Below are 22,976 nucleotides of genomic sequence, written 5' to 3'. Positions count from 1 at the left end.
CATTTAAACTATCTAATAATAATAGATAAAAACCTGGATTTCATTTGCCTTTTAGCAATTTTAATTATAATATAAAAAAAAGCTTTATACATTAATATTTCTGTTTAATAGATCTATTTAAAAATATAATAAATTTATATAAATATCTAAATCCAAAATATCATTGAATCTTGACATTAATTATCATTAACATTATATTTTGACATTAATTATCATATAATGAAATAAAAAATACATGATCATAATATTATTTAAAAAAATTATATATTATTTTAAAAAAATATTAATTTTGAAATCCGTAAAAAAAAAACTTTCTCATCGTAAGTAAACTTTTATATTACTTTTTCTAATACTTTTTCTCTTTTGAGAAATTTTTAAATAGAATAATAAATAAGAATATTTAGATATCCTATTTCTTACGTTTCAATTTATGTACTTCTTATCCTATTTAAATGTGTTTAGATTGAATAGTAAATGTTCATTCCTTTTTTACTTCGATAAAGTTAATAAACAAAAGTTGAAACAAATGATTTTTTTTATTATTTATTATTTTTATTTGATTATTAATCGAAAATCAAATATCATTAAATATAAATAAAATTTTTTTTTTATTTTAAATATCAATAAATAAGCAAATAATTTCATAAAGCATTCTTATAATTGCTATTGAGCATTCCAGAAACTCGTTTTAATTTTTACGAACATTCATTCACGTATAAAGAAATTTTTTTAACTTAAACAAGTTTTACGAATAAATAATTTAATGATTTTTATACTAAAAGATCATGAATGTTCTTATTTTTATTGTAATATTAATAATCTTTTGTATTAAAAGAATATAAATATAAATATAAATAAATATTTTTACTTTCATTGTATATTCTAACTTGTTTAGTGTAAATATATCATAAGAAGTAGATGTATATTAAATGCATATATATAATTTATATTAAATATGAATATATATTTAAATATTTAAATCTAATCAATAATAAAATTTCTTATAAAATATATTATATAATTGAATAAACAAATATTTTACATACAAATACAATTTTGTATTTTTCTTTTCAAGAATGTTTTATAATAATTAATATATCAATAATAAACATTATAATATTATTATAAATATTTATTCTACATTTTCATGAAATTTCAGATTTAACACATTTTTAACAGCTTGTTTGTATTTATCAATTGAAAATTGATTTTCTCCTTTATTTATTAAATCAGAAACTGCAGTTTTATATTCTGTTGCATGTGGGATATATTCATAATTGAAATCAATTGGTATTTTTGGCCAATTGTATGTAGATGTTAAAGATTCTTTGCTTTTACTTTTATTCCAATCATAATATTCCATATCTTCTTCACTTTTTTCTGTTTCCCATGGTTCAACACGCTAAAATAATTTTTATTACTTTAAAGTCTAATCAAATTTTATTATTTATAAGTCTAATCAAAAAAACTAATTAAATAACTTACCCATGCTATATGGAATAATGCAGTTAAAAGATATTTTACGTAATCTAAATTTTGTTTTTTAATTGGACATCTGTCTGCTGTTATTGTTATTATATCTGTTTGAGGATTATATCTATTACCCAATAATCTAAGTATTTTGTCTTTAGCATGAGCATCTAAATGCAAAGAGGATAATTTTACTTTTAAACTCACTATTCTAGCAAGAGGTTCTCTTATTGTAGGAGAAGAATAACAATAATCAGATGAAATGATCTCAATGGGAAAGTATTTTACACATGCTTCATCTGTTTCTAAATCTTTTGGCCATTTTGTGCAAAATTTTTTTAATGCTTGACAATGTTTTTTGATCACAGGTGGAGTAAGATGTAAAAAGTTTGGAATTTTCATTAGCTCTGCATTTGCATATTTATTAGGATGTAAACCTTTAGTATTTTTATATCCTTGTTGTAAAGGAAGTGGTACAATATCAGGATGAAATGTATGTGCAGCAGGCCAAATTCTTTGCCAATTTTGATTGAATGATAGTATTTCATTTTTAGATGTAAGATCTGTTACATTTTGTGATTTTTTTTTTAAAAATTTGTTCTCAGGCATTATCTGCAATACTCGAAATTCTATCAAAGAAAAAGAAAAAATATAAATAATATGAAAATAAAAATATGCAATATAAAAACATGTTTATAAGAAAAAATTATAATAAAATTTAAATTAAAATTACTTATATCGTCATCGATATTTGTTGTAAAAAATGACAACAAAGGTTTCATGACATCATTGGCTTTATAACGTTGAATTAAAGATAACATTTTAATTATTTTTTGATTATTTATAACATCAAATAACCTCTTTTAAATCACGTTTCTATCTTCTTACATTTTACTTCATGAACATTTGATTTTCAAATATTTTAATTTTATTATATTCTATTTAATTGTCATTATTTAAAATATGTACGTGTATTGTATTATTATTATATATTATTATAAAATTAAATGGAAAACTTCAATTATGTTTTTTTTTATTTAATTCTATTTATATATAAATAGTATCTTTATGCGACTATTGTATTATTTGATATAATACATTATATCAATAATTTATTATATCATAAATAGTTATTTTTATTAATTGTTTTTTATATTTTTTTTTATGAATTAAAATAGTTTGAAATATATTTTTTAAATTTTATCTTTTAAATTATTTATAAAAAATTTAAAAATTAGAATAAATAAAATTTTGAAAATTGAAATATTAGAATCTTTTATGAAAAAATTTTAATTTTTTAATAATGAAGAAAAAAGGATAAAATATTCATTTCAATATAAATAATTAAAAAAGATTTGAAATCTACAATGTGTCGATTATTGAAAACGTGGTTGGAAGTTGTATTTCAAGAGGTGACATCGTCTGTATTTATGAACATTGCGTAAATAATGTCGTCTCCTCGTCCAAAATCTCCGCGACCTCCAATATCTGCGAGAAAGGATGAAAAAGAAGAAAGTTTTTGGGATAAAATTGGTACTTTGGGCCGAAAAAAACGTATTAAAGAAGGTATTGCATTATGTTTATGTTATATTAATATATTTTTTTTTAATATGTATAATATGTTTCCTTATATGGTATGAGTTATTTGTTATTTCAATTTTTACAAAATAATTATTGATAATAATTATATAAAATATATCAATTTAAATTCAATTTATTTTTTTTATAAAATATTTTTATTTTATTTATTATTTTATTTATAATGTTATTATTTTTCACAATATTCTTCATAATTAATATTTCATTTTTAATGCTTCTTTTTTTTAATTCGTTTGCTAAGTTCAAGAAGTACAAGAAGAAGGAAAATATGCAATTGACTCACCAGGATTTGCAGCTAATCCTGAAATGCCACCAGAAGAATATGCTTTAGATGAAAATGAAGAACGTTCAATGATAGAACCTAGATCTTTAGAAGATTCTAAGCTCAAAGAACTAATATTTGTTTTAATTGAATGGATTAATGATGAATTAGCTGATCAACGAATTATTGTAAAAGATATTGCTGAAGACTTATATGATGGACAGGTACTACAAAAATTATTAGGTATGTTAGCAAAATAAAAAAATTTTTTGTAATAATTTAAATAAACATATTTTTTCATTAATTCCAGAAAAATTAACAGGAGAAAAATTAGATGTACCTGAAGTAACTCAATCTGAAGAAGGTCAGAAACAGAAATTAGCAGTTGTTTTGTCTACTGCTAATCGAGTATTAGGTCGTTATCCTCCTTATAAATGGCATGTAGAATCTGTTCATTCAAAAAATATTGTTGCCATTTTACATTTATTGGTTGGTTTAGCAAGACAATTTCGAGCACCAGTTAGATTGCCAGAAAGAGTAGCTGTTCAAGTTGTAATTGTGCGCAAAAAAGATGGTCAATTAATACACAATACAATTAGAGAAGAAATTACATCAACTTATGATGATTTGGGAATGCGTTGTGAACGAGATGCTTTTGATAGTCTTTTTGATCATCCAGCTGATAAATTAGCTGTGGTTAAAAAAGTATGTTATACAATACATTTAAATTATAGAAAATATGTAAATACTATATATAAATGTTATTTTACAGTCGTTAGTTTCTTTTGTCAATAAACATTTAAGTAAAGTTCATTTGGAAGTGACAGATTTGGATACACAATTTCATGATGGTGTTTTTTTAACACTTCTACTTGGACTACTTGAAGGCTTTTTTGTACCTTTAGGTAGTTTTCATTTAACGCCTAAAACTCATGATCAGAAAGTACATAATGTTTCATTTGCATTTGACATTATGCAAGATATTGGCCTACCAAAACCTAAGGCTCGTCCAGAAGGTTAATATCATTTGTAATCTTAATATTATAATTATAAGAAATAGGAAATATGATATATTTACATATATATTTATATGATTATGATGATTATATTTACAAATATTGTATTTTATTTACAGATATTGTAAATTTAGATCTCAAATCAACTCTACGAGTATTATATAATTTATTTACAAAATATAAAAGTATGAATTAAAACATTAAATAATTTAAAAATAAATAAACATAACGAAATTGAATGAATTAATAATAATTAATTAAGATTATTAATATTCTAATCATAAAATATATAGTTTTTATAATTGATATATGACTATTAATATATCAATGATGATGATCAATGATGATAAAGATTTTATTCAAGAAGAAAATTCAATATTTCTTCAAGATTATAGTTTTTATATTATTATTTGAATTAAATACAAAAAACAATTAATTTTATATAAGAAAATTAATTTTATATATTATATATTCTTATAAAATTTTAAATATAAAAATTTTAACTTTGTAAAAATAATTAATTAAATAATTGTTAAAATAATTAATAGTATTAAAATTTATTTTTCTTATCCCTGATTTAATACAAGTTTTGTTATTATTAAATAGAGTAATGTTTATACTTTCTATATTAAATCAAATAAAATAAAGTTATTTATTATTTATATATACAAATTTAGATATATTTATTACTTATGTATGTTATATATATATATATATATATATATGTGTTGATATATATTTGAATTTTTATACATTCTGTGTAAATAATAATGGAAATATGATAGTACAATCATTAACATTAAATTTTGCTTTCAAATATCTTTTATTACAATTGTTAATAATATATAGCATATTCTGTAACTAACAATACAATTAATAAGAAGTTATTCTATATAAAAAAATAATTATTAATTATATTATATTCATAATTAAAAATATGAAATAAAATTTTTTCAAACTTTTTTTTTGAAACTTCTTTTTTGAAAAAAGTTTGAAAAATTTTCAAGCAATGGATTATATCATACTAATGGATTGTAAGTAAATTTATTTTAAATATGAAAATAAAAAAAAATTTAGAATAAAATTTTATCATTTAATTTCTTATTTTTGAAAAAAATTAAAATTAAACGTAATCAAATTATATAATTTGTTGAAGTTTCAAATTAAATTTTGAAAATTAAATTTTAAATAAAAAAATTTATTTTATATTTTTTGTTATACTAATAACTTGTAGACACTAATAGAAAAGGAAAAAATAAAAATATATATATTTTATAACTAATATCGTCAATTAGACAAGGATTAATCAGGTAATTTTTTTCTTTATCGAATGTATATATGTGATATTCAATTTATTATATATTTTTTTTATTTTTAACTAGTTAGCATGTAATTTAATTTTTTTGTTTCTTAAACATTTTCATGATAATGGTTGATTTTATGTGTACTATTTTTTTAGGCGCTCAAAATCTTTGCTATTGCATTATATCCATTGTGTAATTTATGCATTTATTTATGTATATACTCTATAATTGATAATATTTTGTTATTATTATTTGTTTCAATAACTAGATCTTTCATTAGAATTATTATTATTTAATTAATATTTATAAGAAGGTATAGTTTTTAAAATCTTTGCAAATTTAAAATCAATTAATTTTATTTAATCTACCTAAACAAGACATGCACATATAATCTGTTGAATAAAATATTTAAAATTGCTGATCAATTTCAAATAATTTACCAAGTTAAAGGACTGAGTTATCCATTGTTATCGAGATCGATTGGTAAGTAGTAATGATAGAGCAGAATAACGAAATATTCATCGATCATTATTTAAATATGACCCTTTTTAGAAAATTGGTATATGGATGCTTATGCATTGATTCAAATCGAATTGCTTCTGCAATTTCAACGATGTCAAAAGAATTACGATTATATAAGAAATACGCTAGTTTTGTAAAACTTTTTCTTTTCATTGGTGGAATGTGTCCAATTACAAGAGAACTGAATATTATTTATCGATACATACCAATTTGGGCGATATTTTCTTGCTTTATAGAATTGTGTGCGGTTGGAAACTCCAGCCTGCAAAATATTGAGAATATTCCTTTGCTTACTGCTTCACTCATTCTCTTTGGCACTATATTGAATGTAATAACAAAGGTAAGCAAGTATTTTAAAAAAATTTATTTTGAAATTTATTTTGAAAGAATTGATTTTTTATTGTAATATAATTTGATCTAATATAAATGTGAATAATCGAATCGATTTTTATTTGATATTTTATAATAAAGTTCCTTTCTCAGGCTTCCTGTTTTTTCATCCATCGAAAAAAATTACAACAAGTAAATGATATACTCAATTCCATTTTAAAAGAAATATTGAATGAAATATATATAAAATCAGTAATTTTATTCTATCTTCAAAAGTTTTATCGATTGATTTATGTACAGACAGTATTAATGTTCATCACTAGTATCATTTATTCAATGAAACCAATGATTATAAAATTGTTTTACGATGCAAATATAACGAATATACAATATCCTTTGCCTCTTCTTGGAACTTTTCCTTGGAAAATCAATTCGATGTTAATTTGGCAATTGCATTATATTTTCGATATAAATATTCTTTGGTTCATATTTTTTATATCTGTTAGTGTAGATGCATTTTTCGGGTTTTGTATGTTTCGTATTTCCATAATATTACGTTTTTTGAGTTTTGAATTTAAGAGATCTTCAATTGATGATAAAAATAAAGGGAATAAAGAAAAGAATCATCAGCAAATTTTTCGAGAATGTGTCGAAAAACATGTTTTATTGTTAAAATGTCGAAATATTATTCAAGAGATTTACGGACCTATCATTTTATTAGTGACTATAACGAATGCAATGAGCATGTGTTCTATAATATTTCAGCTATTTCAGGTGAGAATTTTGATAGCAATGATTGAAAAACGTTTATTTTACAACAAGTACATATTTATATGAATAATATACTGACTAATTATGTTTAAATATATAATAAATATAATTATGCTATGCTATATTATTTTTTACTAAAATTAATCAATTCTTTATAATATATTTATATAATATAATATAATATAATATGAATATATTATATCAGACTATGAATAATGATATATATATAATGTTTCTCATTTATATTATATGTAATCAATATTATTAGAAATACTATTTAAAATTACAAAAAGATTAATTCTAATAAATAACATTTATATATAAAAATAAGATAAATTATTTTAAAAAAGTGAATACATTTGAAAAATTGCATGAAATGTATAAAATAATTTGTTTTAATAAATTGTAATTTGAAATTTCATCGATTTTCATTGATTCTCAATTTTATATATCAAATATAAAACGATTTACAGGTTAATGGAATAAATATCTATAAAATTGGAACATTCATGAGTTATCTTATCTTAAAATTAATACAAACATTTTTATATTCCTGGCCCGGAGACGTAATCTTTACTGAGGTTCGTACTAATTGGAAATGTATTTTTCGTTATCTTAAATTGTTTATGAACAAGCGTGCAAACAAATGATTAATGATCGATCAATGATAGTGATTGCAATCACCATTTAATTTTCTTTCTCTTCATAGAGTGAATTTCTTCGTCGTAATGTTTATTGTAGTTGCTGGTATGACAAGAATACTAGTTTTGCAAAATACTTTTTGTTAGTATTAGCACAGAGGCCAATTGTTTTGAAGGCATGTAGTTTAGTACAAGTTACAATGGATCTTTTGGCCAAGGTAAACTGCTAAATTGTCGTTGTTTCCATCCTATTATTACTCACTTGAAAACAATTTCATTTTCACATTTATTTTTTGTATATTTTTAGATCATGAATACGACAATATCCTACTATTTTTTATTAGAGACTATGAATAATGATAAGTAGTATAATAATAATAATAATAATAATAATAAAATTAGTAATAATAATGATAATGATAATAGATAAGATAGAAAAAAAATGATTCTCAAGAAATGATTAATTATAATTATGAAATAAGAAATGACTTCGAATGATCAAATGATTTTCTTTTTCTTCTTTAGTAATGTAAATGAAAGCAATCGAGATATAATATGTATTATGTAATATATATTATATAATATAAATTGTATTTTTTTTAAATTTTACCAGACCATTTTATATATATATATATATATATATATATAAACTAGAATAATAATAATATATATAAAAAAATTTTCTTTTTTTCTTTCTTAATACTTTTATTTTTTTCTTCGTTTTTTTTTTATAAAAATATTTCTTTTATGATATATGATTTGATTTATCTATTCTATATAAGAATTTGCAAATGATTTATTGATTTAAGTTCGTTTGTAGAAAAAATACATCATTTTGATATTTATCGTTTTATATTATGCGATACATTATGCGATGTTCCAGTTTATATTGAGTTAAATATATATACATATATTATAAGTATATATATATATAAAGAATGTAAGAAGTAAATTGAATGATGCACGAAAGAGATACGAAACAAATTGAGAATTGCCAAGAAAGCAAAATTTATCGTGATCGACTTATGCGAATTGTGATTTTCGTTTATATCCATTTATATTCGCGTAAACTGATAGACGTGATATTGAGGAAAATATTACCGAAACACGCGACATTGCAGTATGTTCTTATGCTCGCAATCTACTTTGCTTTTCTCTTCCGAGATATTCAACGTGTATACCACCATTATCACTGTACTGTGATTCTACTACTGTTTCCTATTCTTTTTTTAATTCATATTTTTACATCTTTCGGTAAGTCAAATGATATTACTATTATTATTATTGTTACTTTAGTGTATTCTTCAATATTTTTCAATGAATTATATTATTTTATATATTTTTCGATTTCTGTTCGAAAATTATTTCTTGAATTACCCACCGACCACTATCATCAATTATTATCAAACTTAATCTAATTAATTAAAAAGGAAATGGTCATGTATTTGATCATCGACTATCATCAATTATCATACAATTAACTAATGATAGATGTCATTGAATTATAAATGCAATGTTGTTTTAATAATGTTTTAAATAATCTTTGATATAAGATATTCGAAATTATAAATCGAAACTGTTAATGATAATTAATAATTACAAAATGATGCACAATAATTTCATGTTAAGATTTATAAAAATATATTTTTTACAATATTTTAATTAAATATTTGTATTTTATGATTTATATCTAATTTTTTTATATATTTCATGATTTATTTGATATATATAATTACTGAATTTATCATTTCTATTTAAAATTGAATTGAATTTCAATTCAAATGACTGTCAATCAATGGTAATAATTGAATATAATAGCTTTTTTTTTGTACTTATATAAAGTTCTCAATTCAATTTTTTCTAATATCGTTAAAAAACTTCGTCAATAAAAATGAGAGATTTCTTTAGTATGAAGAATAATAAGATGATAACACGAAGCTAGAAGAATATTTAATTGGATATTTGAAAATTGTAACAAACTTGAATATATCTATTTATCAAGGAACAATGTTTGAAGAATGCGCCAAAATCTTTCGCATCTTATTGGCAAATTGGAGACGAAGCAATAGTCAACTTCATGACAATGAATTAAATAAAAACTTGGAAGATTTGATTTTACCGAGCAATGAAGATTGGCGTTATCAAGTCTATTATCAACTGGTTGAATTACAAAGAGAATCTGATACCATTTTTATAGAAAACAGGTAATAATTTATTTATATAATTCTAAATGAATGATTTTTTAATCTGAAAAATTCACCGAAGATGCATGCAAATTAATCAATCATCGATTAAGTTTTTAATTATAAATTAGCAATTGTTTATTAATTTTTTAATAATTTCATGCGTTTAAGCTTCGTTTCATCATGATAACAATATGAACGTTGCTATTTTATTTTTTCCAACTTGAATTTATCCAATACACTGACTGACCTTTTCTCATATTTTGTCGATTTAATTTTAAAATATGCACTCATATTAATTCTTTTTTCTGTAATTATAATTTCGTCACGATCATGATTATTCCGTGTGATGAAAGTTAAAACGTAATTAACAAATTAATCGGTTTGTATTTAACATCGATATGCACGTTTCATTTGTTGGACGATAAACGAAAATAAACAATGGAAAAGTAAGTAAGATTATATCTTTTCATCGATCATGAATTCATAACAATAACGAGAGGAATGATCTATAACTAGTAATGAAATCGAAGGGTCAACGAAACTAGATTGGAAACTGAAACAAAGTTAGAAGTGAAACGTAAGAAAAATGAGTGGGAATGGGAGCCAAAGAGATACGGATATAGTTTTAAGGCTAAGCCTAGCCAACAGGAAGGATTGAAAGGAAAATCATCGACGATCGTCGATGGTTCAATGATAGAAATGTGCATCGAACCAGGTTGGCGCCTTAACGATATTTTGTTGGCGGCGAAGGTTCTTCGAAAAGCTCAGCCACCTCCAGTATATTCAGATGAGGCTGAGATGCGTCGTGTATTCGGGCTTGTTTATGATGTTTTTAGATGTAAGTCGATGAATATTCATGTGTTAAGATCGATTATGAATTTTTGTTATATTTATAATTTTCATCTTATTTAGATAAAAAGATATTCATTCGAGCTTTGGAAGATGCAGGTTTTTGGCAACGTAACAGGGCGATCAAAAATGAAGAAAAGATCGTTTGGTTGCTACTATATGACATGCAAGGAAGAAAATTTTCAAAACCACGATTTAATAACACTACTTTTGAAGAACGTGAAAATATTTTTAAGGTAAAATTTATGATATTTTTTTTCTTCTTTTCTTTTATTTAATTATTACATATTATTTTTTCTTTTTCTTTTTCTCATTTTTTCCCATTTTTATTAATAGTTATAAATAAATGCATTCTTTTCTTTCTCTCACTTTCTTTCATTTTCTCTTGTGCGCGCGCGTACGTGGTTCGCGTTTTGGAAATTCGAACATCTTGAAATTGTATTTGTTAGGCTGCTGGATTGACGGATATCGACAACGCTCTTTCGGGGATGAAAATCCATCTTGCCGCAAGTATTTCGCGGCTACGTATTCGCGGTTCTGCCCTCAAACTTGGTGAATATTTTTTCTTCGACGCGATATAGAAATTTGATAGAAATAAAGTATTTAGCTTTAAAACAATAATATATATATATATATACATACATATTATTACTGATATTATATTTAAAATCTGGAAGATGAATTGCTACCGAGTCATTTGCGCGACATCGAAGGTGTCACTTGGGGCGTACAAACTACTGTCGCTTCTGGATGGATAAACACCATGAAATTTGTCAACAAGGAAGAATTTCTAAAAGAAATGTCGGAACTGAAGTTAAAATATTGTGAAACAAAAAAAGAATCGATAGAACTTGAAGAAAATGAGTTTGCATTCGATCCTATTTGCCCGAAAATAATTTATTTGCACGAGATCAAACGGGAAATGCTGGCTGTTTCCAAGCTCGTTTGTAATCATCGTTTTATATTTTTAGTAGGTAGCTGAGGAACATGAGCAAGATTATATAAAAAATGGAAGATTATATATAAATTAACAAAGATTCATTCAAACGAATAGGAGAGATCATTGTGCTTGGGTGCGGCAACATTGGCACAGGTAATCCGTAATTGTAGATTCTATGGCCCGGTGATTTTAACTCATTCACTAGCACCTCGACATACCGGATATCTGGCCGGGCTATTGGCCGATATTGAATACGCTGGTAAACTTTTGGTCTTCGGAGCTGGTGATCGTCGTTGCGAGTACGAAAGCTACCTAAAAGATCTCGATGTCACATTGCAACAATGTCGCGTTTTTTCCGAAAAGTATCTATCTATTCATTTCATAGTAAGACCCATGTATTCTCAGGAATGGGTGTCAAAAGTTCTTCCGCGGATAGCTGAAGATACGGATAATATAGAACGATATATGTATGCATATTACACGTGTATGAAATAAGGAATAATGAAGAATAACGCACGATATATAAATATTGAAAATGATAAAACGATAAAACTATATTAATCAATGAATGTAGAGTATTGGCACAATTTATATGATGAAATGAAGTAAATAATATAAACAATGTGATATCATATTTTTACTATTTAGATGATTTTTATTTAATTTTTTTGAATTATAACCTATAGATACTTGAAACTGCGGATATGGGGGTTTTACTTATCCATCTATTTACTTATCTATCTATCTATCTATTTATCTACCTAATCTATCCATCTATTTATCTATTAGAAATTTCTTAAAAATTAAATTAAAATAGCGTAGGTGAATTATTCACTTAAATATATATTTGATTAGTTTTGAGATAAATATCTAGAGTAAAAAAAAAAAGTTTAAAATAATGCTTTTTTTATTTCATAATCAATTTTTTTAGAAATAATATTTTTGTTTTAATAACACATTTTCTGTTTTAATATTTCTAAATCCTTTCATTTTAAAAGTTAGAAGATGCATAGAACATAAATTATTTCAATGTATCTTGGAAAATAAAAAAAAGATTAAATAAAATATTTTCACTAAGGAGGACAATAAATATTAGAGACATTGATTAATAGATTTAATATTTTTGATTAAATGAAATTTCTAAGAAATGAATGAATTACATTTAGATATGTGTCTCATCTTTCGACGATCGAATCAGAGAGAGCAACTGTAGTGCTGGCAGTTCCAACGTGTACTTATACGGGTGTCCGAGATATCGTCGATCTTGCAGTAGCACGAGGAGGAGATGTAGATCTTCTTGAATCATTGACCAATAATTACATTCACAATGTTCATAATAAAGACAATAATAACAATAAATATTACAAGAATCAGGAACAGTGGCATAGTTTCTTATCCGATCAAATGTCCACTTTGAAGTATGCTTTGACTAGGCCTAATGTACAATTTCTTATATACGAAGTACACACAATTTTACCATCGGAAACAACGCAAATGGTTCGGGAAGTGGTAGACTGCGTTAATCAGATGGCCAAGGAAAAATATTTTCGTGAATATCCGGTAAGTTTATTATCTTTATTTTTGTTAATTGATATTATGCAATTTACCAAACTTCAAAATTATATCTTATTTTTTTTTTATTTTTTATCAAAGAAAAAAGCTCAAAAAGAAATGTCAAAATTGGCAAAAATGGACAAAGAATTGCAAAAAAATGATAATATCTCGATATCTCAAATATTATTGTAAGATACAATAATATATGCAATTTATTTACAATTCTGTTTAAATTTATTAAGAAAATTGTTATAATTATAAGATTCCAGATACCGATCTCTTCGAAGTAGGCAATATTGATGACATTTACGGACAAAATGTTAGCCACATGCTAGATCCAGGATGTTTTCTTGCGATAATAAAACGAAAAGAAATGATGCAATTTGACTCGCTGTTCATGATCAAAGTGGCAGAATCGAAAGATCTATTCGGTATTTCGAAAGTGCAACAACAATCGAAACAAGAAATAAACTTAAACCGAGCAGTACAAACCTCGCAATCAAGCACACGGAAACGTGCAAAACGTATCAAGGTTAGTAATTATTAATTTTCAACTATGAAATTCTATTTTTATATATATTTTTTTAATAAAATTATTCATTGAATAAATATTTATAATTTTCACAATACATACTATTTTATAGTATATAATAAATTTAATTGTATTTGAATATAGTTAGATATTTCTACTTTTCCTTTTTAAAGGTGGAAATGGAACGAATAATGGCGCACACGTATTCCTCGTTATCAAAAACCGGACAAGAAAATCAAATTTGTCCACGACATAAACATTGCTCCAATTGGAGCGAAGGAAATGAATGTCAGGTATAGAAAAGAAAAAAAAAACAATTTCTGTTGTTGAATGAATACAATACATGTTATTAAATGATTTTTTCAACAGTATTTTTTTCCAAAACGAGAATTGAAATTTTTTTAATAAATTTAAGTTTATTTTATTAGACTTAGAGAAAAAATTTATTAAATTTTTTTAAATATTATTTTTGTTTTTATGTATTTATCGTTTATTTTTGTATGATATAATAACTTAATTTCATTGTTCATATTGTTTAATTAATATTACATATTTGAAAATTTCAAGTTCAATTTTAAAGCATGGCGAAAAGAAAAAAGAAATGTATCTCATAAACCTTTATACGTTACTTCATCCCGACATAAGGTAAATAATTAAATAATTAAATAAATATTATTAACAAGTTAATTTAATCCCAAATTATGTTTTTGAAATTTTTATTAAAAACAGGAATTACAAGGGATACGTAAAATATTTTCGGCGCGATCTGAAAGTAATGCATCTACTTCACATGACATACCGAAACACGATAAATCTTCTTCTATATTGACCAATTTACTTAGCATCGAATCTCTACAACGGTAACTATATACTAATTATATTTTATATAAAATTCTTTCCTTATTTTTTTTATAAATAATTTATTTTATCTGGCCGATAAAAGTTAGACTTAACTATTAAATTGATTATTAAATTAATATAACATACACAATTAATATAACAATATACACGATTGGCAATTATTATAATGATTGAAGAAATAAATAAGTTTATTGCAATAATAAATTTATCCCAATAATTTAAAAAAAAATCAAAAATGAGAATTAACTTCGAATTGAATTAGATATCTATATTATCTGTGTAATATTTATTTATATAATATTAGATATGTATATTATTTTCGTAATACATCGATTATGACTTTATTAATTTTAAATTTTGGATCTGTATCTTCTAAAATTGTTGAGATTTCATGTTTCGAATTTATCATGCAAATAAAATTTTATCTTGATCGACTACTGATATTTTTTAGAAATATGCTTTATTTTCTATCATTATGATCTTTATGATTTAAAATTAAAATATTAAAAATATATGTGTGCATATATATAGTCAAGAATGGAATCATACCACTCCATCGAGTACGATATTGAGATCACCGATTCTTGCTAGAGCTGTACGTCTTATTCCATTAGAGGATACAATTAATATTGAGGAGTGTGAAGAAATGAAAAAGCAAACACGATCAAAAATGGGTCATCGATATTGGACATCGAGCAAACCGTCTCGCCTTTTACATCCTATTGGATCTCATGTGTTCGATCCGTTTGTTGATATAATTTAGGACAATCAAAATTTTATCAATAATCAAGAATATTTCAAAGAATAAAATTAAAAATAAAATATTGCACAAAAAAGTAATATTTGAAAAAAATTGTAATGAAAGATAATAAAATAAAATAAACAATCTATATTGTATGTTATATATATATATAATTTGAGTTTATTCTAAAAAGAAATTTGTAAATGTTTACTTCATTCTTCTTATTTTCTGGATTTTTTTTTTAATTACTATTTATTTATATATTTAAGAAATTTAATTTTTTTCAAATAGAAGCTAACAAAACTATCTCGATATGTATTTTGTAAATCAAAGTCTAAGCAGAATTAGAGAGTCAAAAATAAAATTACGAAGTTCCCAAATAGATAGAGAAAATTATGTATAAAAAAAGAAAGGAAAGAAAGGAATTTTTGGAAAAATAAATAATTTTTGAAAATATATTTACATCTCAATTATTAAGACAAATATATTTATGATCAGATTTTTTTTATTTATATTATATATTTAATAGACATAAAAAATTAAGGAAAATTTTATTCTATTAAATTTATCTTCAATAAAGAATGAAGGAGAATTGAAAAACGGAAAAATTTTTATAGAATCGAATGAATGCTGCTGAGACTGAATAATAAAAAAGATCTTATCTATAAAAAAAAATTAAATTAAAATAAGAATCTTCGATCAAAAAACGATATTTATGATCATATAATAATTTTAATTTTGATGTTCAAATGTTCAAATTGTTTGAATTGTATGAAGATAGGAAATTATCGATGTTGAACTTGAGAAATGATAATCAACGACAAATAGGATAATTTTGAAATAAGTTTAAAATGTATTTATTAAAATTACTTCCAACTTTATTACATGGACGACATCCTTTCTTTCTTCATAAAGGACAAACCAAAACACTAACAGTAGATGCGGTAAAATATAAATATGCATTCTGCTTTATATTATATTTATAATAATAATATTATCTGAATAAGTTCTATATCTCTATATCTCTATATCCATAAATAATTAAAAAAGAATTACATAAAAACTTATTAATTCTTCTTATTTTAATTCTATATGGACAATCTATTTTTTAAATGCGGTAAATAATTTTGGAATTTTATTTTCAAACCTGATTTTATTTTTCTAAGCTTCGTAAAAATTTTAAAAAAATTCTGAACTATATATAAAAGTCATTAAATGAGAATAAATTATCGTTACGTAAAAATATTTAAAACATTTTTTCAATAAAAAAAAATAAAAACTCGTTTCAAAGAAATTTAAAAATGGAATTTCCTACTTTAACAACCTATGTTAACTACAAAGATTTAAGATTAAAAATTATATATTAAAAAACTTTAATTTTTCTTATATCACTTAGGCATTTAAATTGTATCGTTTGGATAAAGGACCACCGGACAAAGCCACGATGAACGAAGATGACATTCTTTCCGCATTGAAAGCGATGCACTATATCAGACGAATAGAAAGCAAAGCGGCAGAAATGTACAGATTGCGTTTCATCTATGGTTTCCTTCATTTATATATTGGTCAGGTAAATTTTATGATTAATCGAATTAATCGGATAATAATTTTCTGTTTCTATCGTCATAAATACGATAGAAACAGAAAAAAATCTAACAATAAGAATGAGACATAAAAAAGAGAATAAAAAAGAAAGAAGGAAAAAAAAATGTATTTGTAGGAAGCAATAGCCACTGGTATGAAGTCGGTGATATCGGATAAGGATACTTTGATCACGTCTTATCGGTGTCATGGTTTTGCAGTGATATTTGGCATATCAGCACGAGATATTTTTGCGGAATTAATGGGTCGAAAAACTGGAACTTCAAAAGGAAAAGGTGGTTCCATGCATATATACGGAGATAAATTTTATGGAGGCGAAGGAATTGTTGGTGGTCAGGTATAAAATAGCTCGAATCGAATCTTTTTTTCTCTTTCTCTATCTCCCTTAAAAATTAGAAAATCAACACATCATAATTATGATCGATGCCTATATTATTGATGATATTCATTATAAAATAATTATACTAAACGTTATAATAAGTTTATAAAAACATCAAATTAAAAATAAATTTCAAAATGCAGAGAGATTGTATTAATAAAAAATATGAATAACAATAATTTTTTTTTTATACAAATTCTTTTTAAAACTCGAATTACTATAATACTTTCTGACTCTTTAATTAAAATTTTCTATTTAATATTTTGAAAAATATAACATAAAATTTTTTTCATTTTCTTTGCGAGATCGTTAGGAGAGATAAATTAGATCTGGTTCTATGTAATAAGATTTATTTGAAAGTTAAAAGACAAATAGATTCTAAATTATTTTAATATATCTTGAAAAAAAAAATAAAAAATACTAGCTAAGTGATTTTAATTTAAGGCGAATAGTTATCATTTATAATTCAAAATATATTGGTTTTTTGATTGTGATAGCTACCGATCGGTACTGGATTAGCATTTGCTCAAAAATATAATAGTACAGGCGGTATTGCTTGGGTAATCTATGGAGATGGTGCTGCGGATCAGGGTCAAACCTTCGAAGCATATAATTTGGCAAAATTGTGGAGTCTTCCGGTGGTATATGTATGCGAGAATAATAAATACAGTATGGGAACGGCAACATATAGGCATTCGGCGAATCCTGATTATTACACGCGAGGGGATCTGATTCCAGGTATACAGGTGAGACAATAAAAAAGAGGAAAAAAAATTCTTACATCGAGATCACTTGTAACAATTGAATAAATCTTCTTTTTTCTTTTCTCTTCATTTATTTTTTATTTCAGGTAGATGGAATGAAAGTATTAGATGTTCACGAAGCTGCGAAATTCGCGAAAGATTACGCTCTACGAAAAGGTCCTATTATTCTCGAAATGGTCACATATCGATACTATGGACATAGTATGAGCGATCCTGGTACCTCTTATCGTACCAGAGAAGAAGTGAAATTGGTACAAACTAAACAAGATCCTATTAATTGGTTGACCAAACAGATAATTGATAATGGTCTGAAAACTCAAGCAGAAATTGAAGTAAAATTGAGCATTATTTCCTCTCTCTTCTCTTCTAAAACATTTCTTCCATTTTTACCTTTTCTCTTAATCTTCATTGTTTTTCTTATGAATACATTTTGAGAATATTTTTAACAATATCTTAGACATACGTTGAATATCTCCGAAACTTTCTAACTTTCACTCTCAATAAAAAAAAAAAAAAAAAAACTCGCGAAGAAGCTTTACTCTCAAATCTATCTGTATTTTTAATTTCAATCCTTTCTAGGAAATTACAAAAAATACATATAAAATCGTAGACGAAGAATTAGAAATAGCTAAAAACGATCCAGCACCAGACATAACAGACGTTGGAAAATATCTTTACTCAAAACCATTGGAAAAAGTACGTGGTAAAGCACCTTGGGAGAATTGGTAAACTTATTGAGAAAACTAGAACTAAATCTTTCGTTTATATATTGTTTTAAATATTTGTATATGTAGATATTCAATCTCTTTATATCGAATGCCAATTGTAATTTTTTGAATTTTTGAGTTTAGGTGTTTTTGATATCTTTTTAATGATTGAATACTTAATTAAAATAAACTAGTATTTAATCGAAACATTATATATTTTATTAAATATCTTTGATATTTGAAAATATATCAAAGATACGATCGGACAAACCCAAACGTTAAATTAGATATTGAATAAAAAAAAAATTTATGAAATTCATAAATAAAGATAGAAATACGACTGTAGAGTCTGTGTTATGCGAATGGCTATGTTTGTTTCTTGCTCGTTTTCTTGCTCCGACAATTGGAATGATCAATTAAATCATATCGCGCTGCGTTGCGATCGAGAAAAGGAGAGAGTCTGAAGGAAGAGTAAGAAGATATTACGACTGCGACGAAGACAAAAGATTATTAAAGCAAAAAAGAACGATTGAGGAGAGTGAGTCAATGATTCATAGGAACATTGTTGTAGTATAAGACAGTACTAAAGTAATAAAGGAAGGAGGGGACTAAAAGAGAGAGAAAAAGAAAGAAAGAGAGAGAGAGAGGAGAGAGAGGAGAGAGAGAGAAGTAAAGACAGATTCCAGTGACTAGCGACAGCGAGACAGTCTTTGCGGGAGCCGCCTTCAGTCGCTCCCACGTGCAGTTCAGCTCGTTGAATTTTAACGAGTTAAATATTAAGAAACAATTGTATAATTTCTGTTAGAAAGATATTTTTTAAAAATATTTCTTTTAAGAAAAAAAAGTAATTGTTTAAAATAACAAGTGAAGAGAAAACTTTCGAAAATAATGCGCCGCAATGTTTGTCGCGAGAAATGAAGTAAAATTAAATATGCTATATTGTTTGTTTATCGATGCGATACAGTTTGGAACAACTTGAAATACAAGAATATACTGCAAATATTTTACAGGTGAGATATGCATTCGATTAATTGGATTCATCGTACGATAATCGTGAATCGACGAAATTTATTAATTATTTATATTCCATTCGAATATCAGATAAAATCGTCATTAGAAACGTCATTGAACAATATCGACTTGTTCAATGACGAGAGAAAAGACGTCACGGATCGCTTAAAAGGAAAAGGGAGGTGTTCATTGAATTCGCTTCGAATCAAATTGATTTTAAACTTGCAAGATTTTAAGCTTGAATATTGTTAATGAAAATAAAATCAATTAGATGTGACGTAGACTTCTCGCACATTTTCATTCTCATTTCTTTACACTATCTCCTTTAATCACATTTCCGGGTAAATTTCAGTAGGAGAGTCTGTTGCATTATGTCGTTAAATTCGGTTCAAAACTATTGCTAAACGAATAACTATACTTTATAAGTATACTAATAATATTCGAAAAATTAATAAATTGAACAGAAAACAAGTTACGATGGGACTTAATGCCGAGCTCACTGCTATACTTCGAGGTAAATTACAGTACTATTCGTTCTTTTTTTTATAAAATATATAAATATTTTTATAAAATATATATGTATATATTATAATTATATTTATTACTTTTTGCTTTCTTACTTTTACATTTATTTTAATTATATTATTACATCGATCTAATTTTTTTATTATAGATGTAGTGCAATTTTTGGAATTTCTTGGCGAAGTCAAACTTCCAACTAGATTGGAGAATATTCGGGATAATCTGTTAATACGTTCGAAAGACACATTAACGATGTTCGTGATAGAGAGGATCGGAAGATCGGCTTCCCCGGAACCATATTTGAATATGAACGCAGCTGGATCAAAAGGTCTAATGGTAACATTAAAAACAGAAACCGAGTTGCAAGAATACGTAGGAGCAGAGGAACACCCTCAGAAACAGCAGCAGCAACAAGATTATTATGAGGCATTTCAAGGAATGGAATCGACGAATAATACTACAATTGCGATTCATGAAACGATCAATAATCGTCAAACTAAAGAAAAAGAAATTGAACATATACTGGTGAACATGTACGCGAATTTTTCAGCGACAGAAACGAAAAGTAAATGTCAATTATGTGGTCTTCTTTATAGAAAAGAAGGAAAAAAATTATTTGTATTCGAACAGTATCGATCGTGTTGGGTCGGTAAGTTAGAATTCGATTTTTAAAATAGATACGATCGATATATTTTTATATATCTTCACGTATGTTTAAAATTATATGTCTAAAGAAATTTTATTTCTTTGCAAATATAAATAGGTTTAGTTGGATTACATTTGTTAATTTATGGAAGCGATCGAGACAATCGTCCATGTACGATTTTACCAATTCATGGTTATATGGCTCGAGCTGCTCCAAATGCAATTCCTCGAGATCAACGTCGAAGCGAATCTACTTTTGAAATTTTCCGTCCTGGTTGCAGAACTTTTCAGGTAGTAAAAAATCTTTGATATAATATATATATAAAAAGGAAGAAAAAAAAAAAATAATATTTAAAATAAAATTCAAGTTTCATTCAGAACAATTTAAAACAATTTTATATTATTTCAGTTTTCTGCCAAAAGTCCGAAAGATATGGAACAATGGATAACAAAAATTTGTGAATTAGGAGGTGAAAAAAAGATAGAGTCCAAAGAATCGACAAGAGAAATAGACAATATTGTCGCAAATTGTATTATCAAACAATCAAATGATTCAATTCAAGAAGACTTGAATTGCAAAGAAGAACGCTATCAAGATGTAAGTTCGCTAGGCGTCAATGAGCCTCCTGATAAATCTTCAAACGTTCCGCTTGTTGCCAATAAGGAAACAGAAAAAGAAGCAAACGATTCTTCTATAAAGGATACTTTCCACGTATCCACTGATTCTTCCCTCCCTCAATTTTCCAATATTTCTGATACTATCACTACTTCTCGTCTTCATTCAGCATCTCCTCCTCCATTACCTGCTCGAATCCCCCGAAAATTATTGACTATATCTGTTCGAAATTCGTCTTATGAATTTCCTGATGAAGAAGAGGATGATATTTATCATAAAATCGAAGAAATTAGAGATACAACACAATATGGAAATGTTGGTGATACTTTTCAATCTCAAATTAAAATAAATGATGAACAATCGAACAAAAAATCCACAACGTATGATGATGTTCGTGCGAGCATAAAAAGCGGACATAAATTTGATGATAAACGAAAGAAGAAAGAGACTAAGAGAAAATCAATTGCCTCACGAAATGAATTAACATATGATGATACTGCTAACACCATGCCTGAAGATAATAAAGTTGTAGATGAACAAAACAAATTTGTATCTTACGACAATGTTGAGGTGATTGTATTGTGTGACCATGTTTCATTCATATTTCTCATTTTTTTTCCTTTTGAATTTTCCTTACCTATTTTTACTTTTTTTCTTTCTTCCTTTTTTTATTAAATAAATTATCTACGCTTGATATTTTATTTTGCATACTTCTTTTGTATACAGAATATAGTTTTGAATACAAAATCGATCAAGGCTCAAACAACGAATAAAACAGATGAACCATCAAAATCACCACAAAAGAAATCATTTTTGAATAGAATGAGAAGCAAAAAGGATTTTCCAAGAAAAAATGAAAAAAAAACTAAATGTAAAACTTCACCGCAACTATCGCCGTCTGTAAATAATCAAGAATTACCCACTTACTATGATGATATATCTGATTTGATGAATATTCAGCAAGAAACAATTCGTGTCGAAGAACAACAATCTGAGTATACTTGTCCACCTCCACCTAGGCCAATTTATGCAAAACCACCGATAATCAACGATGTAATCGATACGGATCAATTTTATGATGATGTTGCATATCGAGACAAATCTAAAAATTATAAATTACCTCAAGTATGAACTATGTATTTCTTAATTTT

The 22,976-nt window shown here is 25.2% G+C and overlaps 6 protein-coding genes across 6 annotated transcripts in view; 5 read left to right on the top strand and 1 right to left on the bottom strand.

Moving 5' to 3' along the window:
* Positions 1-1,039: 1,039 nt before the first annotated feature.
* On the bottom strand, positions 1,040-2,553 carry LOC102673202 (28S ribosomal protein S35, mitochondrial). Its single transcript, XM_006615413.2, has 3 exons — positions 2,204-2,553; positions 1,486-2,099; positions 1,040-1,402 (listed from the first exon to the last, which is right to left on the bottom strand). The coding sequence occupies exons 1-3, from the start codon at positions 2,289-2,291 to the stop codon at positions 1,133-1,135; spliced, it is 972 nt and encodes a 323-aa protein (XP_006615476.1). The 5' UTR covers positions 2,292-2,553; the 3' UTR covers positions 1,040-1,132.
* Positions 2,554-2,841: 288 nt separating this feature from the next.
* LOC102672979 (beta-parvin) lies at positions 2,842-4,878 on the top strand. The gene is made up of 5 exons (XM_006615411.2): positions 2,842-3,036; positions 3,311-3,574; positions 3,642-4,036; positions 4,104-4,347; positions 4,467-4,878. The coding sequence occupies exons 1-5, from the start codon at positions 2,919-2,921 to the stop codon at positions 4,541-4,543; spliced, it is 1,098 nt and encodes a 365-aa protein (XP_006615474.1). The 5' UTR covers positions 2,842-2,918; the 3' UTR covers positions 4,544-4,878.
* A 1,107-nt stretch (positions 4,879-5,985) lies between these two features.
* LOC102670573 lies at positions 5,986-8,127 on the top strand. The gene is made up of 3 exons (XM_031510390.1): positions 5,986-6,513; positions 6,657-7,277; positions 7,748-8,127. Exons 1-3 carry the CDS (start codon positions 6,145-6,147, stop codon positions 7,922-7,924), a joined length of 1,167 nt encoding a protein of 388 aa, XP_031366250.1. The 5' UTR covers positions 5,986-6,144; the 3' UTR covers positions 7,925-8,127.
* On the top strand, positions 7,839-15,734 carry LOC102672443. Its single transcript, XM_031510389.1, is given in 15 exon segments — positions 7,839-7,855; positions 9,918-10,119; positions 10,632-10,939; positions 11,014-11,186; positions 11,400-11,502; positions 11,628-11,920; positions 12,005-12,252; positions 13,057-13,450; positions 13,544-13,616; positions 13,619-13,632; positions 13,707-13,976; positions 14,150-14,269; positions 14,544-14,621; positions 14,706-14,836; positions 15,369-15,734. Coding segments are annotated over 14 exon segments (2,634 nt in total). The 5' UTR covers positions 7,839-7,855; positions 9,918-9,922; the 3' UTR covers positions 15,601-15,734.
* A 696-nt stretch (positions 15,735-16,430) lies between these two features.
* On the top strand, positions 16,431-19,185 carry LOC102672298 (pyruvate dehydrogenase E1 component subunit alpha, mitochondrial-like). The gene is made up of 7 exons (XM_006615405.2): positions 16,431-16,523; positions 16,976-17,149; positions 17,300-17,518; positions 18,058-18,306; positions 18,411-18,656; positions 18,904-19,049; positions 19,176-19,185. Exons 1-7 carry the CDS (start codon positions 16,431-16,433, stop codon positions 19,183-19,185), a joined length of 1,137 nt encoding a protein of 378 aa, XP_006615468.2.
* A 189-nt stretch (positions 19,186-19,374) lies between these two features.
* The window catches only part of LOC102671852, a 4,540-nt gene continuing 938 nt past the window's right edge, over positions 19,375-22,976 (top strand). The window contains exons 1-6 of the mRNA XM_006615402.2: positions 19,375-20,042; positions 20,463-20,556; positions 20,716-21,213; positions 21,328-21,500; positions 21,619-22,395; positions 22,552-22,950. Coding sequence (XP_006615465.1) covers positions 20,520-20,556; positions 20,716-21,213; positions 21,328-21,500; positions 21,619-22,395; positions 22,552-22,950 — 1,884 coding nt within the window. The 5' untranslated portion in view covers positions 19,375-20,042; positions 20,463-20,519. The remainder of the gene's footprint in view (positions 20,043-20,462; positions 20,557-20,715; positions 21,214-21,327; positions 21,501-21,618; positions 22,396-22,551; positions 22,951-22,976) is intronic.

The sequence above is a fragment of the Apis dorsata genome, unplaced genomic scaffold, assembly GCF_000469605.1.
Source record: "Apis dorsata unplaced genomic scaffold, Apis dorsata 1.3 scaffold_223, whole genome shotgun sequence".
Lineage (NCBI taxonomy): Eukaryota > Metazoa > Arthropoda > Insecta > Hymenoptera > Apidae > Apis > Apis dorsata.
The sequence above is the reverse complement of the archived record's forward strand: the minus strand, read 5'-3'. Positions and strand labels throughout refer to the sequence as shown.